General features: G+C 35.6%; 3 protein-coding genes across 3 annotated transcripts in view; all 3 read right to left on the bottom strand.

The window, feature by feature from the left end:
• Positions 1-669: 669 nt before the first annotated feature.
• On the bottom strand, positions 670-5,011 carry LOC134680064 (probable serine/threonine-protein kinase DDB_G0282963). The gene is made up of 4 exons (XM_063539121.1): positions 4,696-5,011; positions 3,976-4,101; positions 917-3,870; positions 670-702 (listed from the first exon to the last, which is right to left on the bottom strand). The coding sequence occupies exons 1-4, from the start codon at positions 5,009-5,011 to the stop codon at positions 670-672; spliced, it is 3,429 nt and encodes a 1,142-aa protein (XP_063395191.1).
• A 1,335-nt stretch (positions 5,012-6,346) lies between these two features.
• Positions 6,347-8,705, bottom strand: LOC134664489 (uncharacterized). Its single transcript, XM_063521165.1, has 3 exons — positions 8,586-8,705; positions 7,043-7,594; positions 6,347-6,958 (listed from the first exon to the last, which is right to left on the bottom strand). Exons 2-3 carry the CDS (start codon positions 7,578-7,580, stop codon positions 6,381-6,383), a joined length of 1,116 nt encoding a protein of 371 aa, XP_063377235.1. The 5' UTR covers positions 7,581-7,594; positions 8,586-8,705; the 3' UTR covers positions 6,347-6,380.
• Positions 8,706-18,090: 9,385 nt separating this feature from the next.
• The window catches only part of LOC134664478 (uncharacterized), a 22,950-nt gene continuing 18,656 nt past the window's right edge, over positions 18,091-22,384 (bottom strand). The window contains exon 11 of the mRNA XM_063521158.1: positions 18,091-22,222. Within this exon, the coding sequence (XP_063377228.1) occupies positions 21,866-22,222 (357 nt within the window). The 3' untranslated portion in view covers positions 18,091-21,865. The remainder of the gene's footprint in view (positions 22,223-22,384) is intronic.

Genomic DNA, 22,384 nt, shown 5'->3' with positions numbered 1-22,384 from the left:
GGCTTTGTGTCTGAACAACCCTTTGTTTGTTGTCGTTGATATAACTATAAAACGACATATCTAAATAAAGTGGACTTGTACTTTTTATTGATAAAGATGATTCTGTTCCAACAATATTAGATTCTTGTAGCTCTTTTGATTTGGTTAGATTGGGTTGTTGATAAAACGTGTTTTGCCCATAATGACTAATAGGTTTTGCTCTAATATTTTCCTTATTCAACCCGATTAAATCATGTATGGAAATGTCCGGAATTTGAGACGATTGGTAGTCACTAGGTTTGTTAATCCTATCAGTTGGCTTTAACTGATCTACATCTCTGGTTATATTTAACTGAGCGTTGTCCTTATCCATGGAATTAGACCGACTTATTTTTTGTATAGATTTAAATGTTCCCGAGCTTGTTTCCTTGTGCATATTGTAATCAATGTCTTTTAATGTTGATACGGAACTCTTGATTAAGTTATTTATTGGTGCAATATGACTGCCGTCCTTTGCTTTATGAGGAAAATTACTGTCAACAGCTAAGTCTGACACCATGCTATTAGATTCTGATTCTTTAGAGATATTTGTAAATGGATTATCAAACGTTTGGTAATCACGAGCAGCTTGAATATCTAGTTTTATAAAATCCTCATGTCTTCCAGTAGTTTCAGTTAAAGATTGATTTCTTACGTTAATACCCTCTTCTCCTTCTCTGTCTTCTGTAATATTGCTTAGAACCTCACTTAATAAGCCTGAATATCCACCAGAGGTTAAGCTACTTCTTGTTACATTTTCTGTATTATCAACTAATCTGTAATTATTGTATTCCGCTAATTCTTGGGTCTCAAAAATCTCATTTTTTAAATCTGTCAATTCTGGTACGTTTTGAGTAAGATTTGTTAGATTTGGTTGTTCATTTCTGTGTGTATTTACCTTTTCTAGCTCTTCATAATCGAAATTCTTCTGTTCTTTTTTATCATTTAAATTTTGAATAAGTTCAGGTTTATTGCCATTCGAGTTGTCGTATCTGTTAACAACTTCTATCCTATCGCTTGCAGAGTCAGCGGAAAAATATTTACCATTCTCAGTATGAAAATTATTTGCTAAAAGATTTTGAGATGCATACATATCACCGCTAATAGGTTTGTTCCCATGTTTCAATATGATGTCTTTTATACCCATTCGTTCTAGTTGCTCAATGTTTTTAGTAAGTGATGCAGAATTATCATCAAGATTAATTTCTGGATGCCAATCTCTTGCATTTTCTGGTAAATTTTCCGTAGTTAGATCAGCAACGAATTTGCTGTCGGTCGACATTTTTGAACGCAAATTATCCGTATTAGTTTTTGGTACAGATATGTTAGAGTCAGTATTCAATATTTTTTCCGATTCTCTTTTGGCTAAAAATAAATTTGCTGTTTTTTGATTTACAGCTGATTCACCACTAACTGAATCTTTTGGATGCAAATGTTGTATATTATCAGGGATAGTTTTTTGTAATGAATCGTTTATGGACTCAATGGGTCTTTCCATATCTTTTGTTCCTTTATCTAAAGATTTTGCGTTTTCACTGATAAGATAGTCCTGTGTATTTTCTGGTTGATGTAACAATTCCATTTCCTTGTAATTTGCATTCTTATTTTCAGTTTTGATTTCTATTTTAAGTGGGCTTTGGACAGTTTCACTAATGTTTGTATCTATATCTTTAACATGTGTTGGTAAACGATTACGTAATGGATCAGTATTTATTTCGTTTTCGTTTGATATCAGATTGGGTTTTGTTTGATTAATAGTATTGTTCATATTGGTAAAATTCTCTGAGTGTATTTGTGATAAACTTCCATCAGCATCAGTATAAAATGCACTTTCTAATTCTTTCGTGCGTGAATCTATCTTTGTTGCTTTAGTATCATCACTGTCTTTTGAATGTAAATCCTTTACATTTCCTGGCTGGCTGTCTCTTGGGGTTGAACCTTCTAGTTTTCTGTTATTTATATCAGTAATACTCTTAACTGTGTTATTTTTAGTTAAATTAGGAGAGTTTAGTTTAGATACATCAGTGGTTTTAAAATAAACATCTGTTATGTTTTCTGGTATTTCTTCAATTTCTTCGCATTTTTGTATTGAGGTATCAGATGCAATAACCGTAAATGTATTACGTTTATGTGGAGCTGTTTTATTAATATCATCGTACTCCATATCCAAGTCATGTTTCGCCGATAATGCTTTTTTCTGAAGAATTGCGCTAGATCTTCTTTTTTCTGATTCTGGGTCGGACTTAATGTAATCATGTTTCGGAATATTTTTGCCAACTATGACATTATTTGTACTTGCAAAGTTCATGTTTTCAGCGAATAACTCGTGTTTTTCTTTGTGACCTAATGTGTTTTCTGGGTTACGAGTTTCCACGTTATTTGAAAATTCCTCCTTAAAATCTATACTGTGTTCGGAAGATACATCAAATTCATTATTTTCACTACTTGAAATACTTTGTGGCGATAAATTCTTTGGTTCATTTTCATGAATCTCAAGTTTTTGTTTAGTAGACTTTTTGAGCAAGTCTTCTGAACATTTACTCATTGAAGCTTTATTTTTGTTAGTCACCGAACTATCTAATCCAATGTTTGATTTGTCATTAAATTGTAATGATTGTTTTTTAGATAAAGCCAATGTAGCTGTAGCTAAAACAGGTATTGTTGCTTCGGCAACTCGGAATATTTTAGAGGTATCATCATTACTACCAAAATTCAATTTGTTATCGTCTTTTATAGGACCATGTGTATTTAAGAATTTAGAATTTTCTGTTTTCAGCGTTGATTGTTTTGTCAAATTTATATCTGGCACATCCTTTTTTGCATCGAGACTGTCTGCGGTTTGTGTACCAGTAATGTAACCAACTTCTGATTGATGTAATGTATCTTTTAACGGATCTTTACTTCCTATCTCAGCTCTTTCAACTATGGGGTTATCTTCTTTGGTCTTCACATTTTCTTTACCAATATTCTCTTTAGGGTATCTAGTTTTTTCATAATATAATTTCTGATTGTCGATTGGCGACACTATTTGTTGTTGTGATATAATATCGTTTTCATTGTTGTTAGGATTACTTTCAGTGGTCCTTAGATATTTTGAAGCATGTTCTTTATCGAGAGAATTTTGATTACTGCCAACGTTTTTGGAATTCGTGGCAACATATGACGGAATATTCACATTACTAGTGTTTTCTTGTTCAATTCCCACAATATCGCTTTGTTTATTATAGTCATTTTTAAAAGTAGCATCATCAGCATAATTTGGTTTCATTTTCTCTTTTTGTATATCTTTTGAAGGTGTCACATATTGAGGACTAAAATCATGTTCCATACTTTTTGATTTATCTACCATATCTATCTTAGCATGAGCTGTACTGTTACTACTTTTGCCAATGGTGAGAGACGAGGGTCTCGTACTATACCTACGTTCTTCCTCTTTACATCTCAAAACATCTTTCGGAGGAACAAAATATGATACTGGATAATCATAACTTTGCTTTTGTGATTCATCATCATTGCTTTTTATTGATAGTTTTTTAGGTGGAATTTGATCACTTAGCGTTTCATTAGATGACACATCAGTAGGATATGTTATAATAGAATGTGAATATTTTGCCTCCAGTGAGTTTTGTTTCGGAGTTGTTGCATAAATGTCCATAAGTTTTTTAGAATCATCTTCTTCCTTTATTGTTTTCTTATCAGGTGTTTTACGACGTTCTTCTGAAGATTTGTTGCTGAGTATTTGCTGTTCTTCCTTAGTAGATTGCGGTGTCAATTCAAGTTTCATTGGTTGATGCGTTTTTGAAATAGTGTAGGGGTATTTATCTTCACTAAAAGGTGGGTCGAGGCATCCTCCTAGAGCAAAATAAGGGTATTTACTTTTATTTATTTTTTATATGTATAACCAGATGGTGGTAATAGGTACCACCGGAAAAGGGTTTATAAAAATGTGATTGTTACCTGGTTCACAAGCATCTTTATTATCGTCTATCTTATTACATTCTACTTGTAGGTTTTCTGGACGATCTGCTTTTGGGAGGCCATAAGCATAATTGGGTTCATCAAAGGGTGGATCAAGGCATCCACCTGGAATAAAAGGTAGGAGCAACCTCAGACGATTTGTCTCTCTACGACTTTTGGAGCTCTATAAGTTAAATAATAATATAATAAATTGTTAAACTTGTACGTTTTACAAGTAAAAGCCATGCATGTTTAATTAACTATGTCATGGATATAATTTATTATTACGTTGGCACTTACATAAGTATTTAAAAATATAATTAATTTATATACCTGGTTTGCATTTGCCAAAAAATCTTTTTTGAGTGTGGGTAACTGTGTTTGTAGAGCTGAGAACTGGCGACACTTTCTTTTTAAGAATGCCGCTGGCCGATTCGCTACAACGGCCACTTTCCATGGCATTTTGTTCGGAAGAACTCGGCAAATATGGTCCTTCATCATCGCTATATGTTCCTAGGCAGCTTCCTAAATAAATATTAATAGAACATTATATTAACTAGTTATTAACCTGTTTAGTAACTATAACTCGTAAATTAGAAAATCATGGCAACTATTTCTACCTAACTACGCCTTATACTTAAGACTAATCATTTCATGTAATTCTTATGTTTTAAGCAGCAAATAATTTAAAAAATCAAAAAGTGAGTGATGTTTTCTTACCAATGTTAAACAGTTTTAAACCATTGTGACGTTTTGATCCTTTTTCTGTTTCACCATCCAAATAAACGTTGAAGGACAGAATGGTCTGATCGCTAGAAATAAGCCTGAGTTTTTCGGGTGCAGTAATACCAATTCTTGGAACAGGTATCACACCTTTTTGGATCAGTCTTGGTTCATCTTTGTTCCTCACTCTCACTTTAACATTGAGTGGTGTGCCGTTGGTAGTAGTCCATGTTAAGACATTATCTTGGTTTACAGCCTCTATTTCAAACGCCAGACTTTTAACTATTTCGCGTAGAATAAGGTCTTCATCCATTTTTTTTTGGTCAATGGGTCTGATATTAAATAAATTTCTGCTAAAAATAATTTTTTATAAGGACACATTTTTATTGCCGACTGTACTTAATCCATCTCCTGGCGCCATTATTAGATGTATTGTCAGATTGATTGATCAGCTCGAATTGTTGTATTGTCATCTAACTATATTAGTTACTTGCAAAGTTTCAGATCGGCACGACTACCAGAAGTTAGTTACAATCGAATTGGAAGATATTACTACTTACATTATTAATAGTTTGTTAATTAGTTACAAGTGAAGTTAGTATACGAGTAGAGTTGGAACAAGCTAAGTTGGCAGCGATTTCGATAGCCCAGAACGTCAAACTTCTATGAAATTGTGACTTTTACCTATAAGGACTTTGTAATGACTCGACCGCAAGTGAAATAGATGGGCTCTATGTATGGATTCTACCTTCAAGTCCTCAAACTAATTCGTCCATCTATTGGTCACTTTACAGCCTCTTCAACCATGACGAACATGACGGACTATCGTTACTTCAGCTGAATGAAGGGCTGTACATAATTGTTTCGTTCCAAAAAACCCCTACGCTATATATAGCGTATATGCCATTATTTTGGAAAAGCGCTGACACTCTTCAGACTGCTGAATCGATTTCTACCAAACATAGCTAAGAACCACCGCAATAAAAACTCGTCCTTATGTAAAAAATAACACATAGAAATCGATCCATCCGTTGGAGAGATACAATGCTACAGTCAGACAGACAGTCAGACATTGGCGTCAAACATATAACACCCCTGTTTTTGCGTCGGGGGTTATAAAGTGTCTATTTGTGTCTGAATTTCCAGAACGAAAAGCCACTAATAGCTGTTCTGAGATTATTCGTTTTTGTTTAGAAAACTTATGTTTTTAATAGCTTAGCATAAAGTGAAATTTATGAATGGCATTTCTAGCAAATTAACATAATAACTAATAAGTAATTACAAAATTTGTAAACTTTAAGATTTATTAGTTTCACTCGGGACAAAAAACTAGAATAGAATAGTAATTTTTAAGCCGTAATAAAATTCTAAGAAGGTACATAGAATTTTATTTTAGCTAAACGTTTATTGGCCAATCAAAACTATTTAATACCGGAAAGTTGTGTATTGGGTAATGTTCAAAGCTGGGAGTGGAGTATATTTATGAAGAAGGCATAACTGTCAGTGTATCTGGACAGTCCAGACTGGACTGTTTTTGGAAAATGTGTTTCTATGGTTAGGCCGTCCATGGACCGTCCGTTTCATCGATTACTCGGCAGCAAGGTTTGTTCATCGTATTTTTAAACCCGTAGCCATAAAATAAAATAAATAAGTTCTAAGTCACATTTATTTGACAGTCAAATTTAATCATCAAAGACAATTGTATAAAAAACACGATTAGATCTACAGCGATTTTGACAACTAAATTTTTCGATTAGATGATTTTTTTTTGTGCGTAATAAAGATTTTTTTAGTTGGTTATCTACATTTAGTGACGCGTATTTCGAAACTATGTCATTTAGCATATATTTTAGGGGTAACATCTCGTATTCAATTAATTTCTGGAACTCAGCTATTCGCATTTCAGGTGTATTTCTATATGGTTCTATTGGTTTACACTCATTTAAAGGCATGTAGTAAGTGGTGCCCATATTTGGTTTCATTATTGGTGATATATATTTATAAAGAATATCTTTGACAAATCCCATGTTATTATTATTTTCATTTTGTTCTGCCATAAACATGTCATTTGTGTTAATAGAACAAATAGGCGTGAGACTTAATTTACGCATTTCATTAATGTTACACTTCTTAGAGATCTCATTAATTAAGACGTTGATATTTTTACTGCAGATTTTTTGGTTGCCCTTTTCAGGTACATCGTTTACCACGTCCACAATATTTTGAATAGTATCGACTTGAATATCAATGTTACACATTACTGAAATAAAAAACAAATTAAGTACAAAAAAATATATCGATAGCTATCTCTTAAAAAAGTTAATAACGGTAACTAGTTAATTACCACAATACTCTTTGTCAGTATCCGTGCTGTTTGTGGTATAAAATTTATTCAAATTTCTGCTTTCACTACTAGTGAGAGTAAATTCGCCTCTCTTCTCGTAAGTCTGAGTACTTGCTGTAATTTTTTCGTCTGGGGTGAAGTTAAGTTTTTCATGTTGTGGTATAGCCATGTTCCATCCATGGAAACTTGTTGGTAGTTTATTAAACATTACAGTTTCGCTTAAAAATCGTTTGATGTCTCCAGTTTCATCATAATAACTGGTAGCAGGTCCGTGTAAAATGTCTACACATGAATGATAAATCTGGTTATGTTCATAACCCGCATGCTTTGTATCGCATTTCGTACTCTTCTTGAGAATTATTTTATAAGTAATAGGAATAACGTATTCGTATAAGCTGTTTTCTTGTTTCTGTAGCATCTTATCAATGTTTTGTAAACATGTCACTTCCGGTACAATTTCGAGACAACATTTGGAGTCATTCTCACGTAGCTTTTTGATTAGTGGTGTGAATTTAATTTTTAAGCACGCAGTTTCCATTTTGTTAATAAACTCTGAATAATAAAAATAAATATCAGAAAAAAATATGTATACGACCTAGAGGATATAATAGGTACCTAAGTCTAATTTGACGATAGGTATATATTTAATATTTGTATTTGTAATATACTTTAATATTTGTGGCTATAGTGATATGATTTGACGACCGGTCTGGCCTAATGGGTAATGACCCTGCCTGTGAAGCCAATGGTCCTGGGTTCGAATCCCGATTAGGGCATTTATTTGTCTGAGGAACACAAATTACATTTGTTCCTGAATCACGGGTGTTTCCTATATATAAGTATGTATATCGTCGCCTAGCACTCATAGTACAAGTTTTGCTTAGTTTGGGGCTGTGTAAGATGTCCCCTAACATTTATTTATTGACGCTCTGTGGCGCGGCAATGTTGTAATCCTAAACCAAAATAATTTAGACTTAAACAAGTATACTAATTTACTCTTTGCCTTTTTGCCATGTTGACAGTGAAAATTTGAAATTAAAAAGAGATTTTGATTTACATGTAGGTAGGTACATGATCGATATATTTGTGACTTGTATTAAGACTACCTAATATATGTTTTAATGTGTATATCAATAACTTTATTTTTGTGTTTTAAAGATTGACAAGACAAAATATCACGGCCAGTGTAGTGTGGTTGGTATCAAATCATCGCTCGTTTCACTCACTAAAAGTAGGTATGCTGAATGGATAGCTTTGATGCATATTCCTATATAATTATCATTAAAAAAGTTTCGTTTTTATTGAAAAAATAAAAAATAGTTGTTAATTGTATGGCAAATTTTGAAAAAAGGAAGAACGAAATAAACCTAGTTTTTCAGCGTGTCAATAATTTAAATAATACACTAAAAATCATGGAAAATATTTCGAAGTGGAAAAAGTTTTCTCTTTTTGTATGGACGATCACGTATACTTCCGTTATATTGAGTCCGGATAATCCGTGACTTTTTATTGATGATACATATTAATGTTCTTGTTTTCTTACCGGCTTCACTATTATAAAGCTGTGGTCTATCGCATTGAACTCATAATTTAGATTTTAACTGAAATTTAGAAACTAAACATTAGCAAAACATATTGTTTAGTCAATACATGACCAATAAATGACAACCAAGACGTAGTTGATACGTATTTTTTTTATGATTACGGTTGACGTTTTTACACTTACTGTGTCAACCAGTATTAAACAAGTTAAAAGAGGTTTGGTGTGGCCCTCGTGATGTTTTTTTTTTATAATAAAAGGGATTACGGTGCCTTTTTTTAATTATGTGTTTAAATCTTCGAGCAACACGGAAAGGGAGTCGGCATTCGCACTATTTCCCCTCTGCCGAAGTACAAGATCAACTACTGTGCATCAAAGAATATAACACTCACTAGGAGCTGTGCATGCACACGACTAGCGCGGTGAGTGTTCTGACACAATAAAGAGTTCGAGGTGTGCAAGATTTGTTTTTGTGATCATTACGGATTAGATTCTGTATACATGTAGAGTCAGACAGAGAAAAGTCTGCAGCGATTTTGATAGCCAGTGCAAGTGTCATTTAAAACGTCAAACTTCTATGAAATTATGACATGTAAATAACACCTGCACTGCGTGGGCTATCAAAATCGCTGCAGACTTTTCTTGGTCTAACTATAATTGATAAGTGAGAAGTGCGACTGTGTGTGGTGTAGAAAAAAGTATGGAGTGTAGAAATACCATACCTTCCATAGCTCGAAGGTTTATAAATTAATCCAATTAACTGATGACGGAGTTTGAGCCATAATTAAGGAACTGTAAGTAGGTAGTGTAACAGCAGTGTTACAGGGTTAGGTTTAGACTTCTTATAAATAGCTAGTATTTTAATGCGGATCCCTAAAAATATATTCACACGTCGCAAGTTCTTTGAAACCGACCTAATATAAACACAAAATCATAGTTTTGGTTTCATGTTGCCTTTTTTCGGCGCCGCTCTTAGGATACTTGATTCTTATCATAAGTACGTTAGCTAAAACAAAGAGTTCTGTTGCAAATGCGTATTAAAAGGGCATAGGTTAATTATAATAAGGTGACACATACGTCATCTAGTTAAAAACTTTTACTAATCGAATTCATAAATGACGTATGTTAATGCAATTTGTACGTACATAACGTCTTTCTGTTACGTGAATTAATTCGTGTGAATATTATTGTTTTAAAAAATAGACCTCCAGGAGGGCAGTCGGGATTTAGAGCTTGAGACGATTGGCTGAATTCGTGTCGTGATATTTAGCCAGAAACCAGTTAATTGTGCGATTCAGTAACTAGATAAATATTTGTTAGGTAAATTTTTTTCATAGCTAGAATAGGTAAAGTTCTAAAAGTGTAGTTTTAGTAATAGTGGTTTATAATGACAATAAACTCTGTGTAGAGAATTTAAGTATTAAAACTCTATTTCTTTTTATAAAATGTTTTTTTTTATATAATAGAGTAAAGTGTATTTATTGTTTAATAGAGTCAGTGAAGTCAGGAAGTGTTTATATTTATCTATAATTTAGTTAATAAGAGTAATGTGTAAGAAATTAATTCTCTTATCCCCTTACGTCATCACGTCGGGTGTTCGTTGTATTTTTTTAGCTGAGTTCAGCGTTTTTCAAAGGGTTAGGGAAGTCGTCATGCAGTGGACGATTTGTACGTAGGACATAATAGATCTCTTCTGCAATGTTCCTGAGCTGAGCGAGCGAGCGAACGAGAAGAAGATTATAGGGAGCCCTTCTGGCTACATTCGTATCTCTTTATTTAGATAGTTTTTATTAAATTTGGTACGAAAGCGGATAAAACTCCCATAAAATCACTTTTATTTTGATCTGCTTGTTTGAATTGAATGTTGACATTGCAATGTAGTTGTTTTGAAGGAAGAGCTTAATTTAATACCATATATCATACAATACAATCCATAATTTGGCTCTTTCCGACAATATGACGAAATTGTAGTGTCACGCATTTGATTGCTTCTTTGATCCTATTATTTGTGATGAGATAGTGAACCACAATAAAAACTATTTTACACACCATGTATTTTGTGCCTCACACACACAAAAAACATGTACACACATTCGAAACACACCACACTACACTTACACATACACAGCTGACACACCACACGTTTAGTCTATTTGCATACACACATTTAGGTACACTCGGAATAAGGTCGGTGGCTGAGAGTAGCTCCTGCCGGCTGGACGCCGAAACTGGCTTTGGCCTGAAGTATCTGACGTGTCAGTGCTTCAGAAGTCTGAAGCCTCTACCCTACACACTAGGTACACACACAAGGCCTGAGTTGTTTATATTTTCTGCAACATTTCGCTCTGTAGTCCTGGGATTCAACCACTCGATATGTGCCGACCCCTGACGTCTGATGTCGTGTGTGAAGGTAGAGTGCTCTCTTTCCAATTTAAGGGGCTGCAGTACAGTGGATGTTGTAGAGTATAAATAATATTCAGAGCACCTTGTACAAATCGACAACACTCACTAACTTCGTCACAAATACGCGAGCTGCATGCCGAGTTAGGGAAGCGTAGATACCGCAGCGCGTAGATTGCTTAGCGTAATTTAAAAATGCATTGTGCGTAAATATATTTTTAAGAACGTCAGGAAAGTGAAGAATGTAGAGTAATGAGTAGGTGTGATGGTTTGAATGTTTTTGGTTTAGCTAGGTTTGTTTTCCTGACGGCTTTGAAGGACGCGTAGACGGGCATGTTCCATTCTCAACGTCACGCGAGGCAGGGGTGTAGGATGGCAGGGAGCCCCTGGACATTCAAAAACAAAGTAATAACTTAGGTTCCCCATTCTAGACCTATGGTCTGTTTCACAAGGTCCCTTTGAGGTCGGGCATTTATTTCAGATCGTTGTTGCTTTGCTGTGCGACGAGCTTATATTTAAGTTAGAAGTAAGTTACTAGTTATTAAATTACAACATTGTAAATCTACATGTAAAGTCAGGTAATTAAGTCAACTAATTAATTCTATTCCTTAGCCATGCTGTTTTCGGTGAGTTGCATGTTCATTTATGTAGTTAGATTTTTTTATTATTTTATTTATTTTGAGCTTACGGGTAAGTTAATGTTTTACGTTTACTTCGTTTTGTTTATTTACGTACAAATTTATTGAAGTACGGATGTTCTTTCAATTACGGACGGTTAATACTGGCGGTTTATTTTGCGTCAGTAAAAGTATTTTTATACGAATATTTGTTATTATTATTATTTCGTATTTGCGATTACGTTTTTTATAAACGGACGTCCATTGCGATAATTTTATTTTATTTAACGGTTCTTTAATTTATTAATATGTTGTTCTTCATTTGTTTTATTTATTGAAAATTAAAATCAATTTGTTATAATTTTAATTATAGGTCCGTCGATTTCATAAAGATATTTTATCACAACGTAGAGGGTCCTACATTTTGAACTAGACGATCACTAATATTTATGGCCAATATTTGCTTAGATTATTTCTTGGAAGCATTAGGGTTAGTGCTTTTACAGTAGGTACCTAAAACGGGGATTGAGAAAGGGAACGGGATTATTCATGTGCTTAATGGCTTACTTTGAGCCAGCTTGAGCGCAGTAGTATGAGTAATAGGACTAGTGGGGTTAGAGGAATACATCTGAAAGAAACAAATTTAGTGTCTTTCAAGGAAAAATCAAAACATGTCTTATGTTTTTATTTCCAAACTCTACCTACACAATATTAGTTACATTTCCACAAATTTCAATAGTAAATTAACAGAAACGATATGCGTTATTGCTCCTATTTTATGACTAGCTTTTGTCAATATATTACTCGTATTTAAAATTCTAGCTATACATTTTTTTTACTTACATTATGCAATAAGTCAATGGTATAAAATGGTTGAATCAAACAATCACAGTTGACTTTTAATTTTAAGAACCTGACTTATGGCTCATAATACAAAAGAGTTATGAAGATAAATACATAGGTACTACTTAGTTTAGAAAAATAACAATTTAGGGAATTAATGCGAACTAAGGAATAACAGTATTAGAAGACGCTGCGCGTGATGATTATCTGCCGTATTCGAACTTCAAGATATTCACAAGAGACGACACGTACTAGATCCATTCTAGATACGTTATAGTTTAGATATCAACTAGTTCTCTTTTGCAGCGCAATTCGGGCAACTAATGACACGGCCCTATTCTAACTTTAACACTAGAGATCATCTAGAGATGACTAAGATACGATATCGAGAAGATATAGTCATTTGTAAGTTAGATATGTCAAATTTGACGTTTCCGCGATACTGGAGGTCCTCTTGAACGATTTTTTTTTTTTCTTATGAATGGGCTTACTCATGGCCACAGACTAGCCGAGGCGTAGACGTGGCCTACGATGGAGCGAGCTCGCCCAGAAGGTGCCTGTTCACTCTTGATTTGAAGGTTGCCGGGTTATAAGAACACGGAAATATAGACGCCGGCAAGGAATTCCATTCCTTGGCAGTGCGCATAAGGAAAGTAGAAGCAAAGCGCTTCGTGCGAATTGGTGGAATATCTACCAAGTAAGGATGGAAACCGGCCGTGCGTCTAAAAGTCCGATGGTAGAATGGGGACGGTGGAATAAGCTCGTGTAGCTCTTGGGCACACTCCCCGAAGTGCAACCTGTAGAATACCGACAGGCTGGCGACTTTCCGCCGATGGGCCAAAGACTGAAGCTTAGCCGTTAGCTTCTTGTCGCCAATCATCCTCCTGGCTCTGCGCTCCACTGAGTCCAAAGCGGCGAGTTGGTATTTAGCTGAGCCATCCCACAGGTGGCTGCAATACTCCATACACGACCGGACTTGAGCTTTGTAAAGTGTTAGAAGCTGTCCAGGTGTGAAGTATCGCTTCACCTTATTTAGGACGCCCAGCTTTCTGGCCGCAGTTTGTGCTTTAGACTCAATGAAGCTGCCGAAGCTGAGGACTGAACTCAGCTCCATGCCGAGGAGTTCCAGGCTGTCGGCAATAGGTACAGATGCACCCCGGAAAGAAGGAGTCAGGTCGAATGGACTCCGTTTTGCGGAAAATAGACACGTCTGCGTTTTGGAGGCATTGAACGTGACCAGATTGTCATCACCCCACTGGGAAACGAGACTAAGGGTCAAGTTCATTCGCTCAACCATGGCCTCTCTCTGTGAACGTATACCCTCCCTGCTGTCCCCTGCACCAGCCAAATATCTCTCAACAACCGTACTGTCATCTGCATAACCTACAATGCTGGGTTGCAGCATGTCGTTAATGTGGAGCAGGAAAAGGGTTGCGGAGAGAACAGACCCCTGAGGAACACCGGCGTCAATGGCCATGAGGTCTGAAGAGCAGCCATCAATAACTGACAAGTTATGACTTAGATATCCAAGTCACATCTAGTCGATATCTAATATAAATCTAGTTGATATCTATATCGTCTCTAGATCTTGTGATTATCTCGTTTCCCGAATACGCGTGACTTTTACGTTAGATAGAGTAAGATATCTATTAGATGTCTAAGTCATATCCTGTGGAAATCGTTCAAGAGTATCTCCAGAATCGCGCAAATGTCAAATTTGATTTGGTTAGATCTTAAACATATCGTTATCGTATCTTGGTGATGTCTAAAAGATATCTAATAGATGTCTATTTCAAAATCCGAATTGGGCCAGGGCCAGGAGCAGGATATGACTTATGCCTGTCGGTTTCACTATCAAATTTTTTTTGCTCGGGGGCAATGTTCTGTGTATTTTAAATATTATCATTTGACTAAATGGACGCTACAGTGTAGATACCTAAAAGCTGGCTAGCGTCTTTGTATTGTCATATAAATGATACAGATAATTTAATAGATTTCCACCTCAAGGTATAATTTGTTTAATTTTAATTACTTAGTAGTAATTTACCGCTCGGAGCCACAATTTTTAGCATTGCTAAATATGTACAGTTACAAACATTACTTTGTACAATGTCTATTTATTAATAATTTTAATATTAGGTAACTTAATCTACTCCCCTATGCATGTTTACATCAATTCACAGATCCCAACATTCCCAGCGAATGACTCGGTCGTTAGTATTAAGTTATACTAGGTATTGGTCTCGCTATTTAGAGAGAGCCGGCGGCAGTTTTCACACAGAAATTAATAAAGATATATGGCCAGACCTATATTAAGTACAACTGATTTGGTAGATTTAGTAGTGTGTCTAAGGACATTTATTATATTGTCTAATATTTATTATTTATATTAATTACATTTTCACTTATCTGCGTATTCTGGAGTCGGTTATACATATAATACTTATAATAGGAATAAACTAAATATAATTAAAAAAAGGATATTCTAAAGCTTTTGATCACAGAGTTGATACCTACAATTCCAAAACACTTCATTGCGATTGTATCACACCGAAATGTTTCATAAATTGTATGCAACCAAATCGGCTTGACTCGAGGGTTTAAGGGCCCCCTCACATCTGGCGTCTTTCGAGCGTCGGCGCCTACAATTCTATGGCCACTGCTCGACGCAACGTCGACGCAACTGCGCAGCGACGTCATTTTCCATAGCGCTGACCAGACGCCGACAGACGCCGACGCTCGAAAGACGCTAGATGTGGGGGGGGGGGCCCTAAGTTGCAGACACGCTGTCATAATTTGGGTTTTTAAACTTCGCATCAATGTGGCAAAATGTAAAATAAGTACAAACACACAGCGTCACATGCACTTACTGTATACGCATTATACGACTAAAATTTGAGATCATTTTGAAAGCAATTTTCATATAAAATACAAGTACTTACTTACTAATTTTTGGTATTAAGCTGTTGATACTACATAATTTACAAACTAAGTATAACGAACTCATAAGACCCACCGTAGACATGGCAGAATTCAGATCTTAACATATTTGTCAGTTTATAGAATTGTCAATTCCGTAAGAACCGACATTCCACATCGTGATTCCGCCGTGATTTCAGTGAGTCTAAAGCCGACCACTGACTAACAGGCCGCCGGACGATATCGGCATGTCAGTTAGAACAAAAACTTGACAGTTCCGAACAACTGACCGGCCGATATCGTCCGGCGGACTGCTAGTCAGTGGTCAGCTTAAAGCCGCCTTGCTTTAGCTTCAGCTAAGAAACTGGCAGTATTATCGATAAGTATAATAGTCATCCGGAAAGAAAGGCGGTTACGGAAGTACATATTCATTATTGTATTACACAAAATCTTATACGTGTAACCGAAGTGAATGCATATGTTATTTATGTTATACAAAAAGTAATAAATCATATTGCTTAAAGTAGAAGCGAGCCAGCTGCTGCACCTTCTGTATATTTTTTTTATAAATTAATAAAGGATTAAAATCAGTACGTACTTAAATCTTCACTCAGAACAGATAGATTGCGGATATATCTGTACATAATAACATAAAAATTAAAATAAAAAGTTTGCAGCCGGTTAAGAATCCAATATAGATATTTATCTACTTTTTTATTTATATATTCGCAAGTTAATTCTTTTAAATATTACACCATTGAATTCTTAATCAGCTTAGGTCATCTAAACAATTATTATTAGGCTCTCTTCTACAATATTATCTATATGTATTCTAGTAAAGAACCATTCTTTACTGTTAATTAATTCTATTGAACATAATTCGTTTCACGTTACGGTGTGTTTATACCTACATAATAGTAACTAGTGCTAACTCTATTTTGAATGTATTGCATACATGTCCCACCTATCATCGGCTCGCTTTCACGACCCCCTACGCCTAGATACAAATTTGTAACTTCCATCGTGCTCTGATTTGGCTATACCAAATGCATTCCATATGTGATCCACATACGCGTTGTAACTTCACTCGTATTGTTTACATTTTTTGCATTAATGGAAAGCTGTTTGAAGACAGTTCGTAACTTGTAAGAAAGGGAGTTGGTATTAAGGCTCCTCTTCACGTTGGGCCAACGCCAACGAGGGACGCATTTATGCGTTAGAGGGAGCAAGTGATATTGCTATCTCATTCTACCGCATGGCTGCGTCCCTCGTTGGCGTTGGTGTGGCCCAACGTGAAGAGGAGCCTTTACAAAAACAAATAGCTTTCCTGACTCTGGCCTGGCACAGCAAGGCCAGCATAAAACAGTAGATAACAGGGAAACTAGCCAATTAACGGAACACATCCTATTATACCATAGGAGTAGAGATGTGTAACGATATACATATGTACATAAGAGTATGTGGTTACCTTAGTTGCTGCAATCTGACTGTAACCTTATAAATATATTGAAAGTAGAAAATTTAAGAATATCTAATAAAATTCTACCCTTCTAGCAATTCGTTAATAGTTTTAATTGATACCTTTAACTCATCATGTTGCAAAAAATATGCTATAAATTCTCAATGTTTATAAGTATTTAAATCAGTGCATTAGTTGTGAAATATACGAGTGAGTTTACATATATAATGTGAGATCGACATTGGACCATCCTACGACTAAACATCCATTTGTTTTTTCGATGCTACAAATAACAGTTTTTATTCAGACAGTTTTTAATATTTTATGAGGTACTACATAATATATATCGTGGGTACTACCTATAGCTATGTTTCGCCCCCAAACGAGCACATATGCTTGACACGTAATTGACGTAATGTGTATATCTTGCAAACATTTCTATCTAAGGGTCAGTTGCACCATACCGTCTGTCACCGTTAAAGCGTTCGTAAAATTTTATTGTATGGGAAGTTTCATAGATCTCTGCTGCGTGAGATTTTTTTGTGTGTTTTTTTATCTGTATTTTGTATGTAATTCGACATTAAGAGACCATATACATCTCTTAGTAATTGTAATACGTTAGATTGAATTGTTAGTTTTATTTTATAAAATTGTTGATGTTATTATTTTTGCTTTTATGTAAATTCAATGTTGACGTGTAAAAGTGCCCTTGTGGCCTATTTGCTGAATAAATGTTGATATTTGATATTTTATATTTGACATTGTTCAATCTGTTAACTGTGGCTTGTGCAACTGGCCCTAAATCTTTGTTTACTTTAATCCGTACGTACGCAGTTAAGTCTGAGAGGTGATACAATTGAGATAACTCGGATAACGTTAGGTAAATAAGAACTGTTTATTGCCGCGTTCATTCCTTAGGTTAATGGTTTTCCGTATTACTTGTAAATTTATTATTCTTAGTTTTATTAGGGTTCCGTACCACAAAAGGAAAAAACGGAATCCTTATAGGATCACCTACTGGGTCTACAATTTTTTTTAAAAAGGAATAAGGGTCTCCCCAAATATATCGACGCGCATTCGGCAAAAGCCGATAGGAAAAAGCTTTATGTCCGCGCAATAAGAGCGAAAAAGTCGTCGTTTGGCTCGGCTCGCGACGGCCGACGACGCCGGACGCGTCGACCGGTTTTTCGCTCTTATTGCGCGGACATAAAGCTTTTTCCTATCGGCTTTTGCCGAATGCGCGTCGATATATTTGGGGAGACCCTAAGATGACAGGAAAACCTATTATAAATGTGCAGTCAAGCGTGAGTCTGACTTAATTACTTATTATTAGTTTTTGATTCGACCACTACGGATTTTTTAAAGACATTTCATCCACGTTCTACATTCAGAAATACAACATTGTTTAAAATTGGCTAATGTACGGAACCCTTGGAACGCGAGTCCGACTCGCACTTGACCGGTTGGCTTTTTATAGATAAATATTGCTGTTTTTAACCGTTCTAGGGAACAGGCGCCGCTACTAAAAATAATAGATTGTTAACCAAGGGATGAAAGGCACTCATTTCTGTCGAGGTAGTATGGCGTTCGAACGCAGTGAAAGCGACAATAGTCCGAGGCTGAAATGATGCCTTTCACCCGAGTTAAACACTCTACTTTTCATTTCGAATACGAGGAAAGTAAGATCCATGTGTTTTGTAAAAACATGACTAAGTATAAATTTTTAATGTATTTTTGAGGGTACTTTCAATTAACAATTTAGGCAAAAGTATCGTTTTTTGGAATGGGGAGTCAAATATCAGAATGGAAATTGTATAACAAATCCATTTATACCCAAATATCAATTGCTTATCGTAAAAAAATAATTAAATCGTACTTGCAACCTAAAATGCTCTAGTGCAGAAACGTATCATTTTCTGTACACCTTTTAGAACAACAATGACCCTCTTTCAGAGCATGAGAAATGAAAAAAGTTTTTAATATAACATGTACATAGCCACGAACAAGTCTCCCGCCGCGAGTAGGTACGCCTGCGTAGTACCAAGTCGTTAAAAACTTTCAACCTTATTTTCGCTTTTATGTAGAGAGCTCTCTAACATATAAAGAATATACCTACCTAATTGTGTTTAAAATTTCAATATCCTATCTTGAACGATTTAATTAACAATGCGTTGTCTGCCAGTATCTATGTAACGGAAGTAACGGCGTACTATAACCTATAACTGTATTTTAAATAACATCGAAATAACAGATAGTCTTTCCTTACCTACCTACCCTCAAAAATTCGCCTCAAGTGGGTTTTTATAATATTTATACGCATGTAATGCTTTTAAACGAGAATTATGTAATAGTTACTATACCGTAACATAATGTTGATCCACGGACCTTATCGAAGCGGAAGATAAAAGACCCAGCATCTTTTAATTATTTATGATTGAAGCAACATTGAACAAAAATTTAGAAATTAATTATGTTTTGTCTTATATCACTTACTCTTATGTTCTATAACCTTAGAGCATTTAGAAAGGAGATGTCATCGCTGACATTTTCTTTACGAAACAATCTGCCGATTTCTGCGGTGGAGAGGATGTCAAATGTATTGCTAGTTCTACATGATTCGTACGTAACGTTCAAATAGCCATGTCGGACGTCGGTCCATGTCCATACAGAAGTTTGCTCAATTGTGCAAGTTTTTCGGCAGAGGGGTAAGCTCTTAATGGCCACTCCAGTTATTAAATGCTCTAAGTCGAAAATGTATTTGGAGCTGACAACGGAATTAAATTAGTCTATAAAAAGTAGGTACAAAAACTCGTGTGTGCTGAAAGTTTCTCGAATTACTTATAATCATCATTCGTGTGTCATGTGCATGTGTATTCATACATACTATCGCTGGGTCTTTGCTCGTGGAAGATATCTTAAGAACAACCAAACTACCTATATAATTTCTACATACAAAAATATATATTCACATTTTCTTATAATCTCTATGGAATGGCAATGACTAGATGCACTCATCCTTCGGTTTGTGTTGGACAAACCTTGACTAGACTAGACTAGATAAAAGTTAAGACTAAAACGAATAAATAAAGCGAAACAGTCGGATTCTATCAAACATTTCAATATATACAGGTAGGTACATATTTACAACATGGTCGCGAATTCACTGGAGTCGAATTTAATTAAATACCTAGTTAATTAGTCATAGGGTTTACTCGGGTAATTCCGAATGTCGAAAACTGTCGGATAATTCCGAAATGAGACTTTTATTATGATGGAATTTAGGGTGATTTTCATCTGAATTTCGGAATTATCCGACATTCGGTATTACCCGAATACACCTTACTTATAATACTTCAACTGACTCACTTGTGTGAACGTATTCATACCTACTGTAGGTACAATAAAATACTTACTAAAGGTTTGTAATGTAGGTACATGTCGGTAATCAATATATGTATTAAGATAATTATATCGACCGCACGACCGGTCTGGACTAGTGGGTCACTACCCACTACCCACGCTGCGTGTGAAGCAGAGATGGTCCTGGATTTGAATCCCGGTACCTAAGGGCATTTATATATTTGTGTGATGAACACTGAGCCATCGGGTGTTTTCTATGTATGTATATAAGTATGTATTTATCTATATAAGTATCAAAGGCGGCGCGTCTAGATTGTCCGTAGGCAAGCCGTAGCTGAGTTGCCCTTAGGTACAGTCAACGGTAAAAATATGGGTGTACAAATCATTTCAAAAATATGTCCCATAACCAAACGTCGGACTATAGGGGCAGTTTGAGGGCAAGGTAAGGTTTACAAAAAAATCTTAACGTACGAGTATTATAATGTACCTAGTATTTGTAACATAGTTAATTAAATTAGTTACCCGTTATCATTTAAATTCATCTTCAATGTGTTAATTCTCTTTGAAGTGATGACTGATAGCCCACTGAAGTGGCCGCTTAAAAAACAAATAAATAGCTGACATGCGTCATAACGCAGTTAGTTGCTATGATATTTGGAATTTCACATTATAAATACTAGGTACCAAATACTAAGTTCAAATACTCGAAAGTGAATTGATTGATTTGCGTACCTTACCTATGATTCTGACATGCCACGAAAATGCCCGCTGGAGTCCGACGTATGCCCATAACTCTTATGTCAGTGAATTAAGAACTATGGGACATATTTTTGAGTAAGTTGTCTACACCCATATTTTTACCGTTGACTGTACTTTTCTTCATAAATTTAAAGAAAATGGCCCAAGAGCCTGAATATCAGACAAGCCGATGGGAATCGAGTTCTATGGATGCTCCGCCACTGATACGTATGTATATCGTTGCCTATTAGCAGCCATAGTACAAGCTTTGCTTAGTTTGGGGCTAATAGGTTGATTTGTGTAAGATGTCCTCTGATATTTATTTATATTATAAACCAAGTATTGATTTATGGTTTTCGAACTATATTATTTAAAGAGAACAAATGAATAAAGTGTTGAACTTTGTTACTGTATTAGGTTCTAATAATTTACTTACTACTCGTACATCCAGAATATCCAGATCTTCTGACATATCTAGTTATAGTTTTAAAAAGACCTGAATTAATACTTTTAGTTATACAATTTATTTTGATTAAACTTATACATGATTTTTCAAGTATAAGTATTAATTATTTTTACTTACAACATTCACACTAAATAACTTACGATATTTACAATAGATTTTTTGGAACATTGAGCATATTCAAAATGTCGTTTTAATATAAACAAGTGCGTCATAACGTCACTCATGTAGTTAATAACTTAGGGAAGTAGAATTTAAGTTATGTTACAAAAATATCCCTTGTAATCGAGTCTGTACCTTAGCCTATTAGTTCGTAAAGTAGTATTTATGACGGGTTCTGGCCACGCTACCTCATCACGTCACTGGTCACGAAGCACGAGAACTCGTCATCACTTATGTCTCAGAATTTGAGCATAATAGTGTCGTCCTGTATCACGCCCTTGCCACAGCCGTCGGTCGGGAACGCGCTGGGCGCAGGCGTGGCTCAGGTGCACAGTCCCGAGTTGTCCACTAACGACCGCGCGAGCACGTCGGCGGCCGCGATGTCGCTCACCTTGCCTTCAAAGTGTCCTCGAACGTGGAACATGAACTCCGCTTTCCCAGCAAACTCCTGTCTGCACATTAAGCACAGGTGGTGCGCGTGTGTGTGTTGTCTCTCAGGTGCGTAATGCGTGTGTCCATGTGTGAAGTACGCGCCTCCGTTGGCCGTTTCGTTGACGACGGTGGCAGTGGAGACGGATGCGGTAGCGATGCCGTGTCCGTTCAGTATCTGCTGATTCTGGTTGTGGTGGTGCAACAGTTGCAACTTCTCTTGGTTGGAAAGGTGGAGTTTGTCTTGTTGCTGCAAATTATGAAAATACAAATTTATCAAATGATTAAAAACTTTCTAAAACCAAAAAACGTGGTACCTATATCCGAAAATGCATCAGTTCTATGCGATTTAAATAGCGTTATAGACAAAACGGTGAGGTGGTTTGTACGTGGTACTACGATTAAGATATTT

Source organism: Cydia fagiglandana, chromosome 1 (genome assembly GCF_963556715.1).
Source record: "Cydia fagiglandana chromosome 1, ilCydFagi1.1, whole genome shotgun sequence".
Taxonomy (NCBI): Eukaryota; Metazoa; Arthropoda; class Insecta; order Lepidoptera; family Tortricidae; genus Cydia; species Cydia fagiglandana.
The sequence above is the reverse complement of the archived record's forward strand: the minus strand, read 5'-3'. Positions and strand labels throughout refer to the sequence as shown.

What these genes read in the sequence shown, in the direction of transcription:
- LOC134664489 (XM_063521165.1), bottom strand. Translation starts at nt 7,580, where the DNA reads ATGGAAACTGCGTGCTTAAAAATTAAATTCACACCACTAATCAAAAAG. An exon ending in TACTGACAAAGAGTATTGTG is followed by an intron (nt 6,959 to 7,042) that starts GTAATTAACTAG and finishes TTTTTATTTCAG; the next exon opens with TAATGTGTAACATTGATATT.
- LOC134680064 (XM_063539121.1), bottom strand. Translation starts at nt 5,011, where the DNA reads ATGGATGAAGACCTTATTCTACGCGAAATAGTTAAAAGTCTGGCGTTT. An exon ending in TAAAGATGCTTGTGAACCAG is followed by an intron (nt 3,871 to 3,975) that starts GTAACAATCACA and finishes ATTTTGCTCTAG; the next exon opens with GAGGATGCCTCGACCCACCT. An exon ending in ATTATGAAGAGCTAGAAAAG is followed by an intron (nt 703 to 916) that starts GTAAATACACAC and finishes GCAATATTACAG; the next exon opens with AAGACAGAGAAGGAGAAGAG.